Genomic DNA, 20,735 nt, shown 5'->3' on the forward strand with positions numbered 1-20,735 from the left:
AGTTTTTCTTACTTTTTTCTCTTAGGATAGATGCTCAGAAGTGGAATTTAAGTGTGAAAGGATTGCGAGCATTCTTAAGAATCACCATACACACTGTTAAACTGCTTTTGACAAGCATTTCTACCATTTGACTTATCATCATCCCAAAACAGAATGTGTCTTATCATATCCTCACTATCATTGTACATTTTATTCTTTAATCTTCACTGCTGGCAAAAACTTGATTACATCTTTATGATTCTATTTAATCCAATGGATCTTGATTCTCAGAGGTGCCAGGGAGACGGTAAAAATAACAGGCACACATATGCAGAAAATAAGCTAATGCTTTTGCAAACACTTGTAAGAAGTTTTTTCAATTGACCATACCTCATCCTTCCTCTTCTCTCTCTCTCTCTCTGTCTCTCTCTCTCTGTCTCTGTCTCTCTCTCTCTCTCTCTCTCTCTCTCTCTCTCTCTCTCTCTCTCTCTCTTTCTCTCTCTCTCTCTCTTTTTCTTCCTCTCCTCTCCCTCCCTCCCTCCCTCCCTCCCTCCCTCCCCTCTCTCTCTTTCACTGGCTCCTCCTTCTCCCCACCTATTTCCTCCTCTCTCCCCTTTCTTCCTTCCTTTCTATTTTTCAAACAGGGTCTCTTTATGTAACCCAGACTGCCTTGGGATGTGGTATCCTCCTGCCTCTGCCTTCTGAATGCTGGGATCAAGGATAAAGGTTTTGACCTCAGCACTGCTGGCATTAGAGAAGGATTTTTGTTGTTGTAGTTGGTTGTTTTGTGCATTGTAGGAAGTTGGAAACATCACTAGATTCCAATAACTCCCTCAGTTGTGACAACCAAAGAAAATCTCTGTACACTACCAAAACTACCCAGGAGAAAACAGTCCCTGACTGAGAGCCATTGTTCTAATGGGAAAATGCACAGCTTTAGTAGTCCAGGATGCATTCCAATGTTAAAGTCTCATTTGGTAGCTTAGATATGACAGTCTGCACTCAACCCTTTCATCTCTTTTTTGCCAGCAAAGCCCTAATCTTGCTAATATGAACTCAGAGACTGAGTTATGTGTAATGTTGCCTGGTCTTGCTGGCCCAGCAGTCATTCTAGTGTTATCAACTAAATTGTTTGTAGCCAGAATTCTGTCCTGACCAGAGGAGCCAAGCAAACAAAGGCATCTGAGAAAGACTTCCTTTACTGACCAAAAGAAACCCTTCTCCTCAGACACATGTCACCTTAATTGGCTTTCTAGGAGCCCCTGTATAATACCCTGCTTAGAAGTGGTGAAATACCGAAGAATGAGCAATAGGCAAGACTATGGTCACAGGCATCATCTTTGATCAGAGATCTGTCTCCAGGCTGTTTCAGCTTGTGGAAGAAATGCTCAGTAATAGAGAGAAAACCAGAGAACATATTCTGGTCCTAAACAAGCAGGCAAGCAAGTACATCCAGACAGGTGGAAGTATAACAAGATTAATTCCAAAAACACTGTGGACAGAAACGGGAGCTCTTGGTACAGTTATTTGCTCTGTGATCCCTGGCAGAACTGCAGTCGGATACTTTCAGTATTAGTAGTGTGGAGGACTTAGAACAGGTAGAGAGGTTGATGGGGCTAGTGCAATGGGAACAGTCAGGAAGCAGGGATTCAGGGAAGACTTCGAGCCCATGGTTGGCATGGATTGATGGGTGAATAACAGATAGGAAAGAAAAATGGATGCGTGGGAGGGCAGACAGGCAGAGAGGGGTGGCTGAGCAGAAGCTTGGATGGGGAAACAGTAAGGAACAGGATAGCTTTGTGGTAGGTTGGTGGGTGCCAGGGCAGATTGATGGAAGAGCAATGGTTAATTTGTAGCAATAACTCTTGGTTTTCACTTTGCTCCCAGAGAGTCATTTTCTAACACGGGCAGGAGTATCTGAAGGTGTCGGTGGACTAAGCATTATGTGCTAAAATTGGATTGTAGGAGGGGACTCAGGCATCACACGCTTGCTACACAAAACCTGTGTATGTTTGTTCGTTTGACTGTCCTTCCTTTCTTTTCCTTTCCTTCCCCTCTCCCTTCCTTTGTTTTCTTTTCCTTTCCTTTCTCCCCCCTTCTTCCTTTCTTTCTGACACAAGGTTTCATTATGTAACCCTGATTGTCCTAGAACTTGCTAAGTAGATCAAGCCACCTTTAAACTTATGGTGAGCCTCCTGTCTTTGGCTCCCAAAATGCTGGGATTACATGTATGCATTACAATACCTTGTTTTATTTTTTAAAAAAGGAAAGAAATACCCAACTGTAAGGCAGACATGTAAATTAGAGTGGTAGAAGAATCCCAAATGAGATATGATGACACTTATAAATCCAGTATCTTATGCAAAGAAAGGTTTGACCTGCACTGAATCCAACAGAGCTGCACTTGTTAAAATTAAAATGGCAAACGCAATTGGAATACAGTCTGACCAATACCCAAGCCCTCAGCTGTTTTTTTCTTTCTTTTTTTTTTTTTTAAATTTTGGGGTGGTGGTTTGAGAAAGGGTCTCACTATGTTGCCTTGGCTGGCCTGGAATTCAGTGTGTAGACCAGGCTGGCCTTGAATTCACAGAGACCTCACCCTCCTGAATGCTGGAGTTAAAGAAATGCCATACCTGGCTCCACTTTTTTAAATAAAGAAAAAGAAAAGGGTGTGTGAGTATACATGTATGACACTATACACTTAAAGATAGAAACCAACTGATATATAATAAATCCTAATTTGAAAAAAGAAAACTTTTAGTGTACAGGTTAAAACTACAAAATAATGTAAGTTTAGAAGAAAACATGGGGCTGGGAAGTGGTGGCACATGTCTTTAATCCCAGCACTTGGGAGGCAGAGACAGGCGGAACTCTGTGATTTCAAGGCCATCACGGTCTACAGAATGAGATCCAGGACAGACACCAAAACTACACGGAGAAACCGGGTCTCGAAAAACCAAGAAGAAGAAGCAGAAGAAAGAGGAGGAGGAGGAGAGGAGGAGGAGAGGAAGAACACATGGGTTCAATTATGAGCATTGACTACATATTAGGATTTACTGTTAGTTTTTTAATATGGTAATGGTATTGTAGATGTGCTGTAAATGCTTAAGATATATGTATAGACATGTATACACACACATATATATAGAAATATTTATAGAGGAAATGATATTAAGAGTCCTACAAAATAATATGATTTAGGAAGTAAAAATTAACCCAGATAAAGCAACATTTACATGCACTGGTAATTTTTGGAGATGAGCCATGGGGCTTGCAGAATACACACTACACAGTTCTCTCTAATGTTATGCTATCAAACTTTAAATCTCATAGCAAAATGTGATATAAACAACAATTGCCTTATCTGGAAGCAAAAGACTTTATGATCAGAGTTGAAATTCATCTGCAAGTACTTCTGAAAAATACCATCTTTAACTTCACAGTCTGCCACACACTCTAAAATCAGGATTGTGGGCCGGGCTGCAGTGGTGCATGCCTTTAATCCCAGCACTCGGGAGGCAGAGTCAGGCAGATCTCTGTGAGTTCAAGGCCAGCCTGGTCTACAGAGCGAGATCCAGGACAGGCACCAAAACTACACAGAGAAACCCCATCTCAAAAAACCAAAAAAAAAAAAAAAAAAGAAAGAAAGAAAGAAAGAAAATTGTGTGCGTGTTTGTATCGATAGTGTTTCTTCCCAAATTTATAACTCAACTTCGACCTCTCACCTAAACAATCACTAAAAATGTTCCTCTCTCTCCTTGACATTTGGACCTGACTGTCTCATGGGAATCCCAAATTCAATGTGTAAAAAACAGAACAAATATTGAACTCTAAGTAAAGCCCCGTGCTCTTAAACCAGCTGTGTGACCTCAGGGCAGCCTCGCAGCCCACTAGTCTCCAGCTTAGGGACCAGGGAAACCACTAAATTATCTGTTACTTCCAAGTCCTAGGAATATAAGAACTAAAGCTTGTTTTGTTTTGTAATTACCAACACACACACACACACACACACACACACACACACACACACACACCATGAATGCATGCAGGCACACATGCAAGCACACACACACATTATATTGGCGTGTGTGTGTGTGTGTGTGTGTGTGTGTGTGTGTGTGTGTGTGTTGATATATATACATATATGTATATGTATACAGGCCACTATGCATATATAGTGTATATGTATACACACACACACATGCCACTTTAGAAATGAAGCAGCAATGTTTCATAGCAAATGGTTATATCCACACAGGCATCACTGATCACATATTGGTGAAAAGATCAGAAACCCATATCCTCCCCATAGCAAAAGCCAGGGAGCTGTCTGATATTAGCAATATAATTTAGATAGTTGGCTTTCTCCAGCCCCAGTTATTTATTTTTGAAATGTGACAGGTGCAATTTTTTCCAAGACAAGATGGTTTGATCTCTAGAACCTATGGAAGCATCTATAGAAAGCTGCATTGCCATGTTTACTGCCCAAGTGAAGGTGTTCCACAGTGAAGTTAAAGGGGTAATAAGTAAGAGCCTTGGAGGCTGTTCATTGGGGGCCAGTGGGATGAGGCCTGAACGACAGCTGTGCACTGCTCAGGGATGGCACACAGCTTTGTCCATTGCATGGCACCTACAGTCAAGTAGCACCGGCACATATCATGGCGATTTACTTGATTTCAGTGTCTGTGTGCAGGTAGAGGGGGCCAAAGTCTACCTACAGCCTGATACAAATGAAAATGAAAGACTGTAGAAAAGAGTGGAGAAAATGTGAACTAGCTGCTTTGGGTCATTTCAGAACTTCACCCAGGAATAAAGATCATGCATTTAAAATTCTTTTTTTCTTTTCTTTTCTGTGAAGCACTGTGAGCCTGACTTCAGCTTAAGTATCAAATTCCTGGAGACTCAAAGGAAGTGTGACTTGAAACTTCATTAAATGTTGTGGGGAAACCCAGTACCACCCATCTTTGAAGTTTTCAAGCAGATGACTTTTTGTTCCTCCCATTCCCTTCTAGTGCTCCTAGGCATTGTTTCAGTTTGGTGACTAGATCGTTTCCCCCATGTACTGTCTTGCTTCTGCCAACAACGTCCCTTGGTAGTCACTTTCTGGATTCCACTTTACCCGGGACCACAGCTATAGAAACCTAGGATGGCAGACCTTCCCGCAGTATGGTGGGGTGTGACTCTGTAAACCATCAGAGTTCAACAAGCAGTGATACTTGGTATCAGGCTTCTTAAAGATCATTTTAAAGTCTCCAGCTTCTGTCTGCAGTACAGCCAGTAACTGTGCCCTTTAGTTACTGGTCTGTCAGCCAAGGTGGTTACAGTTCCAACACTTGTCAGGTGAGGAATCTAAGAAATCTGGTGGGTACTTTTCAGAGCCTCCAGAGAGATCATGGCAAATGCTGATGTGACTATACAGATGAGATCCTTCTCTTGGATCTCCTTGGGTTCCCTAAACATCTCAGTGTTTTATGAAATGCTTACTTCTTCATTAAGAATTCATATACATATTATATTCTAAGCCTAGAAACACCTCAAGAAGGATGTGAAGAGCAATCCAGTACTGTCTTAATCAGTTTTGTAGGTGAAGAACTGAAGTTCTAGGGAAGTGAAAGTTCCAGAACTCCACCTAAATCCAGGCCTCCTGGCATCCAAGGTACCCTGGATGTCACTATTCTCTGCTTTTCCAAATAAACCAACAAGAAGACATAGCTTCTGGACACAGGCTATGCTTGTAACATTGTTTGCTGTTGCTAATTAGGCACAAAATGTTCTTTTAATTGCTAGAGCACATGGAATCCTGAAGGGCTTTTGGAAAAATGGGACTCTAGTCCTTAGGTCCTTCTCAGAAGCTCTGGCTGATAAGCAGGAGCCGTCATACTGCTGCATATTTTCTAAGAGCTGTGTGGTCTTCTTGAAAGAAATGCCCTTCCTCCAGAGGGCTCTGGAACTTGTATTGGGCCCTCACTGTAGATAACTGGGGGTTATTCAAAGTCAATGCCAAGAGTATTTCAGCCCTGAATGGACAAGAACCTCACCCAAAGTCATTTGTTCTCATTAGTTGACTTGTATAGGCTGTTCTTACCACCCAGGGGGAAAGCTGGCAATGTCTCTAGACAGTTTGGGTTGTCACATTGGGAAAGGGCTGTGGGTATTCGTGTCAAGGCCACTTCTGCTGAACTTCCTACCATACACAAGATAGCACCTACTCCAAAGAATTAGTTGGCTCAAAATGTCAAAAGTACTCAGGCTTAGATCGCCTACCCTTAAGTGTCGAGTGATGCTTGGTCTCCCTGCAGAGCCACAGGTCAACAGCAAGGGAGCTCAGGATGGGCGTGTGTTTTGCTGTCAGCGTGGGCTTTCAGAAAAGAGAAAGTAAGAGCACTTAGGGCTCCTCCTAGGAAGCAGCAAGTTAAAGGGTACAGATACCTTCCTTCCAGGAAAAACAAGAGCAAACAGCAGGCAGGAGACCCTCTTTCGAAAGGAGGACCCCCTAACTGCAGCAATGAGGAAACAGGAAGCTGCCAGCTTGGAGATTTAAGGAGTTTCATTTCACTTTCTCTGGCAGCAACCCTGGGGTGGGTGAGAAAGCTGAGTGCCATGCATAATAAACAGATAAAAGCAAGGAGCCCTGAATAAGTTCAGAAACCAATCTATCTAGTGGTAAGGCAGGAGCTAGAGCCAAGTCTTTTCATGTGATGGGCTGAACTGTGTTCTCCTCATAGTCCACATTCATTTATGGCAGCCCTGACTTCCAGTATGATCCACTATGTAGATCTCTCCTTTCCCCTATGAAATGTAGGTCATCAGACTTGGTGGTAAACAGCAAGTGTCTTTTACCTGTTGAACGATCCATGTGGTCCTTGTTGGGAGGTTCCATAGGGAGGTATTTGATGTTAAATTAAGTCACAAGGGTGGGAATGGTGTCCTTTTGTAGGAAGAGGAAAATACCTAGAGCTTCTTTCTCTCCATGTGAGTACCCAGGAAGGACCACGTGAAGAAACAGGAAGCAAGGAGGAGAGCCCTCACCAGAAACCGCCCTGCCACACCTGTGTCTTGGGCTTTCAGCTTTCAGAAGAATGTGAAAGAAATACTTGCTGTTTTAGCCACACCCTCTGTGGTATTCTCTTATTGTAGTCTGTATAGATGGATAAAGATGCCAATAGCTAGCTTTGCACCAGGCTCTTCTAATTCTAGCTCATCACTTTATTGACAGTAAAGCCACTGATGACCAACTCTGATTTTTATGACTTTCTTTTTTCAGGCTTCAACCCATTTCATGTCTTTGTCCTACCTACAACCAGTCAGCCTGTCTTACCTACAACCAGTCAGCATTTATGAAGGCTCTCCTTCCTTGATTCCTTGGTTTCTAAAGTACCACCTTCACTCTGAGTCTCAGGTCCCTTCTCTTGGGGCTTTATTGTGGGCCAGCAATCCACAAAGTTTAGGGTTTTTTTTAATAGCATTCTTTTGTCTCTCTGAACATTTTTTCCTAGGAAAGTTGCCACAAGACCTATTTCTATCAGGACCTTAGTGTCTTCTACACTAAGAAAAATCACAGAATAAACCTGTACCAAAGATCTGCTGAGTAAAGGAATAAACAGACAAATAAACACACTATCTCTTGTGAGGTGATAACTTTAAAAACTAGATTTCTAGCCTAGACATCTTTTCTGAGTTCTAGATTTAAAACATCAGTCAGTGACAATCCATAAAAGTCTCTTGCAACAAGCATCCCCCCAAATTCAATGATTTGGACACCTAGAAGCATTTATGCTCACGGAGGTTAGCAGTGGCCGGCCAATGGTCTGCTCTCAGTGCTATGATTCAGGCTGTCTGGACTCTTGCTATGAACTGAGGCTGGATGCAGGTTGGCTGCCTGAGGGCCAGCTCCTAACATAGTGGCCGCACGCAGCATGCTTTTCTCCTGGCAGTGGTTAAGCTTCAGAAGCTCATTTAAGGTCTCTGGCTATGTTCACACTCTAACATTCCAGAGAACAAACTAAGTCTCAGGAAGAAGCCTATCATCAATGGGATGAGGAAGGACCTCTGGGTTGGTGGGGGAGTAAGAGGAAGTAAATGCTTGATCATCGAAACCAGCGGAACTGTCCCATCTACAAGGTGCCCAACTGTTTAAATATTCTACAGCCTCCTCAATCATCTATGTGTTTGCTAAGAGTGGAGTTGGGTCATCATGTCTCCATTCCAAATTTGGAGTCTGTCTACTTCTAACTGTCAATTCATTTGATTTTTGTCCATTCCATCTTACAGAAGCCCCCACTCTTCTGGTCTACATAGTTGGACAGCTCTCCTCCTACAGACATGGGCCTGACTCATTCACGTGTTTTCTACACTTTTGAGATTCTATATTGATGGCATGTCTAAATCCACTCCCTACCTCTCATTCTATATGCTATGTTTTCCTCCTGATTGTCGGTCTCAGCTGCCAAGGTCTCCTCATTCTCTGTTTCAGCTTGTCTAAGTGGCAATGGGGAAACAGGACACTGGGCAGTCCTTTTAAACCCTGATGCTCGACACTGAAAATAATCTCTCCTCATCGGTCTTTCCTAGTGACAGTGTCTCTGGATTTGGCAATGAGATTGACATTAGGACCCTCCAAAGGAGAGAGAGGTTGGTTATTGGCTAATTTTGCTTTTCTATGGCCTGGTTTAGATTACATTTAAGAGTGCACGAACACACACACACACACACACACACACACACCAGCCTACACTTGGTTCCAAATTTCCCTCTCATATTTATTTAGGTTGTTATCAGATAATTTGATAGTCTTCCACAGGACAAATGGGCCTTGCTCCCAGTGGCTGAGGACAGGAATAGCAAGTCTGGATGAATGCGCTTTGGCAGCACAAAGAGGAAAAGCTTTCCAAGATGAATGTTGGCAGTATTGCTAGCTCTTGCCTGCTGTATTAATTTCTCCCTTAAAAGAAAGCTGACCTAATTTTTCCAGCCCAGAGCCCTAATGGACCCTTATTCAGAGGCCATCCTTCTCCTACATAAAGAGCTGCATTGTATTTAATGATAAGCCTTTTAATGGAATTTGCTATTTCTGGGTCTCTGGGAACATGCCATTAATGAGCTTGCAAGTGCAAGGAATAGCAGATGCTTGAGGGGCATGCTTTTCAAGGACAGACTACCCTGGCAGGAAAATGAACAAAACCAGAAACAGGTTCTTTTTCACTCCCTTGGCTTTAACCAAACTCTGATCTAGATAAACTTAGGCTTCAAAATTTGAATGCACCATGCCCTCATCTCCTTACCCTAGCACCTGTCTATGTGCCATGTTTCTGCCATAAATCCATCACAACTCCATCTGCAAAATGTAAACCTAGACTGAGGGACACATAAACTAAGAAGCTAACATCTCTCAAGCTGGTTTGGTCAATGCCCATGTAAAAGCCTGAAGAGGACAAGTGGAGAAAGATGGGAAGAATGGTTTGAGTTAAATCTTTTAACTTCCAGGAGCTACTTAGCTCTGGGCCCAAATCTGCATGTTTACACAGTAAAATAAAAGCCTGTGGTTAACCAGAGAGTTCCCTCTTTACAGAGCGTCATACTTATTACCGCTTATTACTCCATGGACACTTCTAAATTGTACCTCTAAAGGAAAACAGCTCACCGAAGCACACACACTGCCTGTGGTTGAGGATCTCTGCCTTCTGTGCATCTCTTGCTGTTCACAGTGAGCTGGCCCCCAGGAGTAACTTAGCATCCCGTTTAGATTGGAATTTTGCTTACATGTCCATTCTTTAATCTGAATCTTACTGGTACTTCCCTGAGCTGAGCCCTAACATCTTGCAGTTCAAAGCCTTCAGCTCACACGGATGAGTGAGTTCCCAGCAGTGTGTTAGATACTATTGGTAATTTAAGGAGGAAGAAGGTCAAAATCAAACCACAGCAAACAAACATCCATTAAAACAAGAACAAAAACCTTGATCATCTCAAAGAACGATCAATCTGTAGTCTGAAATGTTACCTAAGAGTATACTTAAAATGTGAGTTCTCCAACCATGGCTGATTGCGATCATTCCCAGAGAACTACAGTAGTGTTGTGGGAAGGAAGAAGCCTTTGGTGATGTAGACGGTAGAGAGATGTAAACAACAGTCTGTTCTCTGTGGTTGCCATATCAAATCACCCAACAATTGCTAGTTTAAAATAACAACTTTATTCTCTCTGAGTTCTAGGAACCAGAAGTCAAAAGTCCACATGGCGGCAGGATTTTTTCTCCCTTCTGAGCCACACAGGCACAATTTATTCTTTGCCTCCTCCACTTTCTGGAGGCTCCAGGCATTTTTTGATATGTAGTGCATCACTACAATCCTGCCTCAGTCTTCCTGTGTCCTCTCCCTCCTCTGCGCCTTCTCCCATTCTGTCTTAAAGCACCCCCTGTCTTTCTCTTACAAGGACGCATGTTATGGAATTTAGGGCCTAGTCAAGTAATACAAGGCTGTGTCATCTCATTGCCTCATTACATCTGCAAATTCTCTTTTCTTCCAATAAGGCAGCATTCGTAGGGGCTTAACGTGGACACTGTGTGTGTGTGTGTGTGTGTGTGTGTGTGTGTGTGTGTGTGTTTTAGTCTTCTATAGTTAGTATCAAGAAAAAACAATATCCACCAAGAACACAGCAAGATGGAATGCTAAACAATCCTCTGGGCTTGTATTTCAACAAGGCAAGAGTCTCGAGGTCAAGGAGCAAAGCTACACGGTGCTCTTTTGGAACTCAGAAGGCAGGGGAAATAGTTTTAGGAAAAACCTTTTAAAAAACATTTGCTATGCTTCAGAAGTCTGGGGAAAACACTGTTCTCAATGAAGATACCAAAGATGCAAAAGTGGATCTTTCTGCTTCTTGCTTTGAAGGTTCTACAGCTAAGAAAAAAGGCTTTCTAGGGAGACCAAGGTGAATGACTTGCCTCTCGGGTAATTGCTAGTATGTTTGCTTTTAGTGGGCCTCTGAAATATGAGAAAAGCATGTTTCTCTGATACTTTAATTTACCTAGGAGCATTTTCCAGATATATTCTCTTTCCCTGGAGCTCACAGTATACTAAGTAGCTTCAAATAGGTTCCAGTGAACCAACAGCCTGGGTTGTGATTATGTCAAAGTGGTTTGGAAGTAATGATGTCAGCTGGGCATGGTGGTGAACACCTTGAATCCCAGCACACAGAGGCAGGTAGATCTCTGTGAATTGGAGGCAGTCTGGTATGGTAAATTCTAGGACAGTGAAGGATACATAGAGAGACCCTGTCTCAAGAATCAAAACAAATCAACAACAACGTAATGGTGTTATTGTCTCTGTAACTATAGAGTATTTCTCTCATAGAGGTTGTGTTTAGGTTATGAGAGTTGTAATAAATGTGAGGTTTATAGTAAACAAATCAGGCACCCAGGACATGCTTTCTTTTGGATTGTTTGAAACATTATTGAACATTTCTTTTTAGGCTGTTTCCTTCCATTCTTCCTGATCTTCACACGCACCTCCCTGAAACAAGGTGAGCTCTGCTAGAGGAGTCACTATCCAGGAAAGACTCTGACAAGTGTGCAAAGGTAGAGAGTCAAAAGAAAGGCCTTCGGATTATTGACTTTAGTGAGGAGAAACCAGAATCAACCAAAACACTGTCAGGGGCTATTTCAAGGAATCTTTGTGATCATTCAGATTATTCAGGCTTTCCCAGTTCTCCCTTAGTAAACTGTTAACATGGTAATTTATTTCTGTACACAAACAATAGATGATCTTTCACAAGTCTCCGTTTAATCCCTAATTAGAAAAATGGATACCCTTCGTCCTTTTTTGGGTCCAGAGTTGCTTGTTTATACCAGCTTCATTTATGTTTGTAGTTATACAATTTCATGCCAGATTACATCAATTATCTATTTCTGTGAGAAGGAAGCTCTTGTTGAAGGCTTCTGAGAGACCTAAAAATGACAAGCTTACAACAAAACGACACTCACACACCAAACAAGCAAATAAACCCACACGGTATCAATGTAGGTGTTACAGAGAAGTCTAAAAAGAGCAGCAAGGGGGTTCAGATGGTTCGGAAGCATTAAGAGCTCAGACAGATTCATACGTGTGCTGTTGTCTCAGTCTTCCTATGAAAGACACCAAAACTGGAAAAATAGTACAGATGCGTCATGGTGTGTGTCTCGGTTTGACGTTGCTGTGATAAAATACCCTGACATAAGCAACTTAAAGGAGAAAAGATCTATCTTGGATTACATCTCCAGGGGGACTCAGGCAAGCACCCTGCAGAAAACATGGCAGCAGATAGGGAAGGCCTGGAGGAGGAGCAGGGCGCTGTCTGGTCACATTTCATTCACACTCAGGAAGCAGAGAATAAACTGAAAGTGGGGTCTAGGTATAAAACCTGCAGACCCGACCCCAGTGACCCACTTCTTCCAACAAGGCTCTGCTTCCTAAAGGACCCATAACCTACCCAAACAGTGTGGACAGCAAGTGTTCAGACATGTGAGTTAGCCTCTGGGCAACATTTCACATTCAAATACACAGTAGGTGTGATGTTATAGTCGGAGACCTGGAGGAAGGCTGTTGTGGTATAGGAGATAACACTTTGGGGAGAGAAAGAGCCACCTCAAGTGATGATGGTAAACAATTTACTACAGATGAACAGATTTCATTCTAAGTGAACCTGGGATTTCACTTCAAAACAAACCATTATTGGGTTTTAGATTTTATAGTTACATGCTTTGGTTTACATTAGAAGACTGTTCTTGCCACAATCTGAGGGGTGAAAGTGATCAAAGGGATTGCCGCAGCAGGAGTTGAGGGCCAGACTTGAAAATCTGGACTACGGTGTGGGGGTAGAAATGAAGAATTGAAGTAGACTGATTATTTTATGGGATAAAGTCATAAGGAATTGATTCAGAGCTACATTAAAAAGGACAGACATAAGTCCATTTTTTGTTTCTGTTTTTAATAGTTTTAGGAAGATATAATTTTTATACCAGGTAACTTATCCTTATATAGTGAAATGACATTCAGTATATTTAGTTACAGAGCTATCACCATTTAACTTCAGAACATGCTTTACCCTCAAATGAAACCCTGAGGCTGAATAAGGTGGTGCAGTCTTTAATCCCAGCACTCAGGAGGCAGAGGCAGGTGGATCTCTGTGAGTTTGATACCAGCCAGGTCTACACAGTGGGTTATGGGCCAGCCAGGGATACACGGTGAGAGAAAAAAAGAAACCCTTAGCCACTCTCCGTACCGTATCTGAACTGCATTCCTTAGCATTTAAACCTGACAATTTTTGTGTATATATTTTTGAATATATTTCCTCCACCTGCTCCTTGGTGACAGAGATTTAGTTTGTATCTATTTTTTTTAGCAATATAAGTAATGTTTCTGTGAACATTCACATAAAAATTTTTATGGAGACAGGTGTTTTCATTTCTCTTGGGTACTCAGGAATGTAATTGTTAGATCATATAACATTTCTGTTTAACTATTTAGGGGACTGCTGAGGCCATTTTTTTTTTTTTAAGTGGCCACATCATTTCGGATTTTTGCCAGCAATGTAGGAGGGTTGGAGATCACTCTGGTTGCTGCTGTGTGGAGAAAAGACTGAAGGAAGGCTGTGGAGTGGAGATGGGGAAGGAGAGAGAGGTCTAGCATGGCAATGCAAAGTTGAAACATCTTAGCAGGGTTCAAGGACACCCAGCTTAGGGAGCACTGCATACTGCTTTATGGTATGATGCAAAAGATAGTGAGGGATGGACACGTTTACATCCCGGGTCATATCATTGAAGTGTAAGATTCCAACGGAGCGGGCTTGTTAAAACAGATCTGTAGCTTTCCAAGTACAACTGCTTCAACATCTGTCCCCAAACAAGCTTCTACAAGCACAGGAATATTTTCAGAGAAGTAGATGGAATCAAGTCAGAGGGTGTAATAAAATTTGCAACTCCTTTTAACTAAGAAAACACTGGGCTCAAATGGCAGCCCGTGACAGAGGATGCCTTTGGTGGAAGGCATCCCTCCTATTGCCTCATGGTACTTCCTGGCTTCCAAGGCCAGAGAAGGGCTTGCTTTGGTCCAGGTCACTGGGGTAACAGTTCACTCCTCAGTTTACTGTTCTGTGTTCACTTCTACAGTGCTTCGGGTTCGGGATGGGAAGTCAAACAGCGGCCGGGGACAAGATCTGCCTGGCACTGGATTATAACACCTCTTATGTTAGGAAACCTCACGACAAATCACCAGGGTAGAGTCCAGTTTAGGGTCACCGTTGCATTTAGTTTTAAAGTTTATAACTAGCAACGTGCATGCACGGGTGTGTAACTGATCTAGGGCCTTGTGTATGCTAGGCAAGCACACTGCCTTTGACTTACACCCCAGGCTTTTTAAAATCCCAATCTGAAACAAGGCTGACTAAGTTGCCTAGGCAACTCATGACATAGCTGGGGCAAGCTTTGAACTTGCAATGCTTTTGTCTCACCTCAATCTCTCAAGCAGCTGGGGTTATAAATATATGCCGTAAAAGCCAGTGAATGGCTATGTTGTTAGAAGCTCTCCAGGTGGTTTTCGTGTGCATTTTGGATTTTGGGTCACGTGATTATAGTAGCGTTATGCTACTATACATAAAATTAAGGATTTTACTATTTTTTTTTTCCAGCGCTGAGGACCGAACCCAGGGCCTTGTGCTTGCTAGGCAAGCGCTCTACCACGGAGCTAAATGCCCAACCCCAGGATTTTACTATTTTAGAAGATATATTACTATATTTTCTTAGGAATCAGTACAATGAAAGAAATCTTAACCAAATACATGGGAAGAACTTTTTTTTTTTAAATGCATGTGGCTGTTTTGTCTGCATGTAAGTTATGTGTACCACGTGTGAGGAGGACTCTCAGAGGCTAGAAGAGGGTGTAAGATCCCCTGGGACTGGAGTTACAGATGGCTGTGGGCTGACATGTGGGTCTAGAAATCAACCCAGGGTCCTCTGAAGACCAGATAGTGCTCTTAACTGCTGAGCCATCTCTCCAGCCCCATACGTGGAGGAAATTTTAATAGAATTTAACAAACTTAGTAAGGTTCTATTTTGTGCCAGTTACTATATCAACTGCTAGAGAAACAGATGGATAAGGAAAATGAATTATCATATAATAAACACATTTAAAATAAAAAGGTTTTCAAAAGCTTTTTTTTTTTTTTTTTTTTTTTTTAAAGAGGAAGGGGAACTTAAAAGATAAATGTGATCCCACTTTTAAGGGACAAAGCCATTTCAGGAAAGGATACAGGAGGGGAAAAGAGGGATGGCTGTGTATTCACAAAAGCCAAGGCATGAAATACACCCAGATGTCCACTGGTGGATGAAAATGTGTTATCTATACACAGCAGTGTCCTATCCACTCATAAAACAGGATAAAATCCTGTCATTTGCTGCATCAGGAATGGAGCTGAAGGCATTGTTGTAGCTGGAGGAAGTTCGGCACAGAAAGACAAATACTGCATGTTCTTACTTACATGTAGCAGCTGAAATAACTGTTTTCATGAAGGTGCGAAGTAGAATGAACAATGGTCACCAACGGCTAAGGACAGTAAAGAGGTAGGAGAGGGCTGGTACTGAGTAGAAAGGGCCAGCTGGGGTAGATGGAATGCCTTGTAATGTTCCAGAGAACCACAGGGAAACCATGGTGGACAACAAATAATTGTGTCTTTCAAAACAGCTAGAAAAGAGTTTGAATCATTTCACCACAAAGAAACAGGGTGATGGAGACACCAGCTATCCTGAGATGACCATACATACTGCATACTTGAGCCATCACACTGGGTCTCACAAATACATACAGGTTTTATGCATTTTTAATTTTTTCTTCTTTCTTTCTTTCCTTTTCTTTTCTTTTTTTAATTTTTATTGGTTTTTGGAGACAGGGTTTCTCTGTGTAGTTTTGGTGCCTGTCCTGGATCTCACTCTGTAGACCAGGCTGGCCTCGAACTCACAGAGATCTGCCTGCCTCTGCCTCCTGAGTGCTGGGATTAAAGGCGTGTGCCACTGCCGCCCTGCACATTTTTAATTTTTAAAAAGTTAAAGATAAGCATAAAGAGTGCAAGGTAAGTACAAAACGAAGCCTGGAATTGTACTTGACTGTCATTTCAGAATTTGGAATAGGGGTATGGAGTGGGAAATTTTACTGAGAAAGTGAACTGGAAAATGTAGAATTGTATAATGACTTTGGGAAACCTCCTAGTTTCTTAAAAAGTTAAACAGAAATTTAGTGTAGACATGAACAATTTTATTTTTAAGTTTGTATCCAAAGGCACATAATGACTTGCATATGAATATTTAATGTTCATAGCAATACTGTCTATGATAGCCACAAAAGTGGACTTCAAAATTATCAGCTGGTAAACGGATAAATAAAATATGAGGTAGTTATGCAAGGGATACATGCATGAACAATAAAAAAAGTATGAATAGAGGATGAGCTAGAACATGATGGTCCTGAAAGGAAAAGCCAGGAATAAAGGACTAAATATTGTATGATTTAATTTATATGAAATGTCCAGAGAGACAAACCTGGAGATTTGGGCTGGAGAGAAGGCTCAGTGGCAAAGGGTGTTTGTTGAACAACCATGAGAAGCAGAGTTCAAGTTCTGGCACCCCTACCACAAGCTGTAACACCAGCTCTGTAATGGGTAGAGATAAAAGGAGAGCTGAGCTTTATTGGAGACTAGCCTACATATGAAAACTAGAGTCTCTTGGTTCAGGGAGAGCCCTAGCCTCATGGGAATAGACAGGGAGTGACAAAGGAGGACACTTGACATTTTCTTCTGGCCACCAGTATGTGCACACAAAATGTGTTTATATACTTACTCAGACATATACGCACAGAAATAATTATATAAGTACATTTTTTGGGAAAGGACAGAAAAGAATGAAAGGCTGCTTAGTGATGGGGGTGTGAATAGCAACTAACTTCCAATGTACATAAATGGACTCATGCCGCGTGGTGGTAGCACACACTTTTAACCCCAGCACTCAGGAGGAAGAGCCAGGAGAATCTCTGTGAGTTCACAGCCAGCCTGGGCAATAGAGCATGATCCAGGACAGGCACCAAAACTACGTAGAGAAACCCTGTCTTGGGGGGAAAAAAAAGAAAGACAAAAAAGAGAAATGGACTTGTTCTCCAAGTAGACTTTGTTTATGGATCACTGACTAAAAATCATGTTGAATTTTACTAACGGGTGAAGAAAGTTTTTGTTGTTGTTGTTGGAAAATTCACTTAGATAGCTTTAATAGAAACATCATAGTTAAGTAACTATGTTGAAATATTAAAGACAATTTTGAGACTGAGTTGAATAAAGCCCCGAGCACTCAAACCATTAATAGAACATAAATCATTTCACTAATCTTACAGAACACGGGGATAGAGGCTAAGGAAGCAAAGAGAAAAATGGTAAAGGAAAACCACAAATTATGATGGAAGAATATCAGTAATTCATCTATCAAGGAAAAACTCACGGAAATATTAAATGTACAAATGTGGAAAATAAGCGCTTTACAAATAGTAGGCAAAAGAAGAGTGGTTTATTAGAAACAACAATTTTACATTAAGCACTTAGCATGAGAAATGGTAATGAGAGGCACTACACAGTAAGAATCAATCATGATTTGTAATGGAGTATATAATCTGAGAAATGTACCAGGGATGGTGTCTGCCTTCTATTCTGCTGGGTCTTCATGACTTAGCAAATAATAGGTATTCCATAAATCTTACTGAATAGACTCATTACCCAATCACACTGAAACAATCTGTTTGTTTGACGCACTACAGAGGAAAGGGCTGTGTCTTAGGGATTCGATGGCTGTGGTAAAACACTATCACAAAAGCAACTTGAAGAAGAAAAGGTTTATTCCATCTTACAGTTTGTAGTCCGCCATCCAGGGATGTCGGGGAAAGAACTTGGAGGCAGAAACTAAAGCAGAGGCCATGGAGGAATGTTTACTGGCTTGCCCAGACCGCTTTCTTGTAGTACCCATGACCACCTGTCCAGGGATGGCACCACCCACCGTCAGCTGGGCCTTCCAACTGTAATTAAAAACTGCACTACAGACTTGCCCACAGGGAAATCTTATGGAGGCATTTTCTCAAGTAAGAGTCCCTTTCCCGAAACGACTCTATTAGCCAGGATGGAAGGTGCCTAGGTTTCATGGCACCAGTATTCAGTATATGGGACAGGAGAGATGGCTCAGTGGTTAACAGCACTTGCTGCTTTTTCCAGGGGATCTGAGTTTGATTCCAGCAGCCACGTTGGGTGGCTCACAGTTACGCATAACTCTAGCTCCTTGGGAACCCATATCTTCTGGCTTCCATGGGCACCCACCCAATGGAGTGTATATACAGACAGACATGTACACGTAAATACAAATAATAAAACTATTTTAAAAGATTAAATAGTTTAAATGCAGCAGGCAGTGCTAGTATGATAGTAAATCATCACTATCACAATTCAAGGATAATTTCTTTCATAAAATTTTCCTTGTTTCTGCACACAATGTCATACTCTTTGTTTCTACTTTCATAGAACTCATAATTTGAACTGTCACACATAGCAATTGTTATGTGCTTTAAATTTCTCTTGCTATTTCGAATCTTGCTTCCCTTCAAAAACATTTTAGCATTTTGAAGACAGGGAAGGTGCCGTATACTGTAATTGCCTTTTCAGGTACTTAAATGAATTTTATATAATAAACTTAAGTTTTACTATTGGTGCCATTAGATAAGTATGGGTTACACATAATGTTACAAGTCAAGGCTTCCAAGAAGCGACTGTTTGGAGATGGGCTCATGTGCAAAGAATATGAAGAGGTTAATGGCAGGAAAGGAGAACACAGCTCGTGGTGTTCTGTTTCAAGTCTGTGTTGTATTTTTTCTGGCAAAGCAGTGCAGTAAGGATGCCTACCCATCTTCAAAAGAGCAGGTGTGGGAAGTGAGAGGAAGATGTTTAGGAAAGAGGGCAGGACATGTCCTTCATTATACCTGGACAACCCCTGGAGCTGTTCTTCTACTGGTAGGCATTGTGTTAGGAGTTTGAGGCCAAAAGGAAAACCCCAAGTAAACAGCTAATTTAATCCACTCAAACTCTTCAGGAAAGACAGGGAGGGATGTTTTCTGTTTACAGACATGTGGAGGGAATCTTTGAGGAGTTGCTCCTAATTGGGAAATTGCAAGGGATTAACAACCTGTATTGGTAACATCTCAGACACACAGCCTTGATGTATTCAGACAGGACCCTGAGATAAAGTAGGGAGATGGGTTGGCTGACCTCCGAAGGTCTTTTCCATTCCCACAGTTATATATTGAATCCCACATTTTTCCCATTTATGCTCACTCACATGCCTGCAGTCAGTTTTATAGTAAGTCCTCTGGGCTGTCTTCCAGGTTTAGTACACTGCCACACAAGGCTGCTAGCACTCAACAAATGATTGAAATATTTGTTGAATGAAGGAATAAATGAATCGTGTTTAAATAGGGCTCACATGATCTCCCCAGCTGTAGGGCACAGAGGACTGGTAAGGGAGCATAAACACACACACACACACACACACACACACACACACACACACACACCCTCCCACTCTAACCTTGGGTAAGGGAGAAATACACACACACACTCACACACACTTCACACACACACACACACACACACATCCTCACACTCTAACCTTGGGTAAGGGAGCATAAATACACACACACACACACACACACACACACACACACACTCACACTCACACTCACACTCTAACCTTGGGAAAGCACAGTCCACCTGCTCAGCAAGCAGGCTGCGGGAGTTTCCTTGGCAAGGATCCTGTCTGCTGCTTCTAAATGCTGTATCCAGAAGGTCACTTCACCCAGATATAGGACAGCTTCCCTTGGTCTCCGAGACAAAGTTTGTCGAGATTCAGTGCGGGTCTCCCCTGGGGTGCGTCCGCACTCCCACCCCTACTCCGGGTGCCCCTGGGGCACAGCTGGTCCTCCCGCAGCGCCCCGCCTTACCTTGGTGAGCTGAGCGATTTTCTTGCACATTTTCACGTGCATCTCGGGATCACAGTCCATTCTCCAGCCCGAGCCAGCGCGGGCGTCGGCTTTAGAGCTCGCGCAGGTTCCTGGCGGCTGGATTTTGCTGTTGAGGGCAGATGCCATGGCTTTAAGGCGCCCTGCACTGAAAAGCTCTGGCTCGCGCTCTCCCTGCTGGCCGTGTGCACGTGCGTGCGATCGCGGGCGTGAGGACTTTCTCCAGAGAGGTGGCACTGCGGTCTTGCCAGCACAGCAGCGTGGCTCCCCTTTCCGGAGGTGTCTCCCTCCCGGGCCCACTCGCGCACCCACCTTCCTCTGCTCGTGCTCGTTCGCGGGCTAGCTGGCTCACGGGCACCCGCACCCTGCAGCGTGGCGCTGGAGCCCTGCACGTGGGGTTCACGATCTGCGGATGTTTCCGAGAGGGTGCGGGTTACACCTGCAAGAGGACAGCTTCTGAGGGGTGTTCTGGAGGGGAAGAGGTTGCCCTGGACAATAGTTTTTGTGGGCAACTGGGTGGCACTGGGGCTCCCAACTCCGCTAGGAGCGATCTAGCCCGTGGTGGATAGCCCAAGCTAAGAGGAAAAAATGCTGGCCTTAGTCCCTAGCAGACCTGCGAGTCCGAATAAAAATACCCCCAAATCCTGTGAATTGGTAGTAGATGGGACAAGGTGAGAGAGCGGGTCCGTTACCTGCAGCCC

The 20,735-nt window shown here is 42.7% G+C and overlaps 1 protein-coding gene across 2 annotated transcripts in view; it reads right to left on the minus strand.

Moving 5' to 3' along the window:
• Positions 1-20,381, minus strand: part of Fam184b (family with sequence similarity 184 member B) — a 100,513-nt gene extending 80,132 nt beyond the window's left edge. For both annotated transcript variants that reach the window (XR_005092330.1, XM_037209017.1), the window contains exon 1: positions 20,017-20,381. Coding sequence is in view for 1 of the 2 variants with exons in the window: in XM_037209017.1 (XP_037064912.1) it covers positions 20,017-20,163 (147 nt within the window). In the remaining variant the exon portion in view is untranslated. The remainder of the gene's footprint in view (positions 1-20,016) is intronic.
• Positions 20,382-20,735: the final 354 nt, after the last annotated feature.

The sequence above is a fragment of the Peromyscus leucopus genome, chromosome 10 (assembly GCF_004664715.2).
Source record: "Peromyscus leucopus breed LL Stock chromosome 10, UCI_PerLeu_2.1, whole genome shotgun sequence".
NCBI lineage: Eukaryota > Metazoa > Chordata > Mammalia > Rodentia > Cricetidae > Peromyscus > Peromyscus leucopus.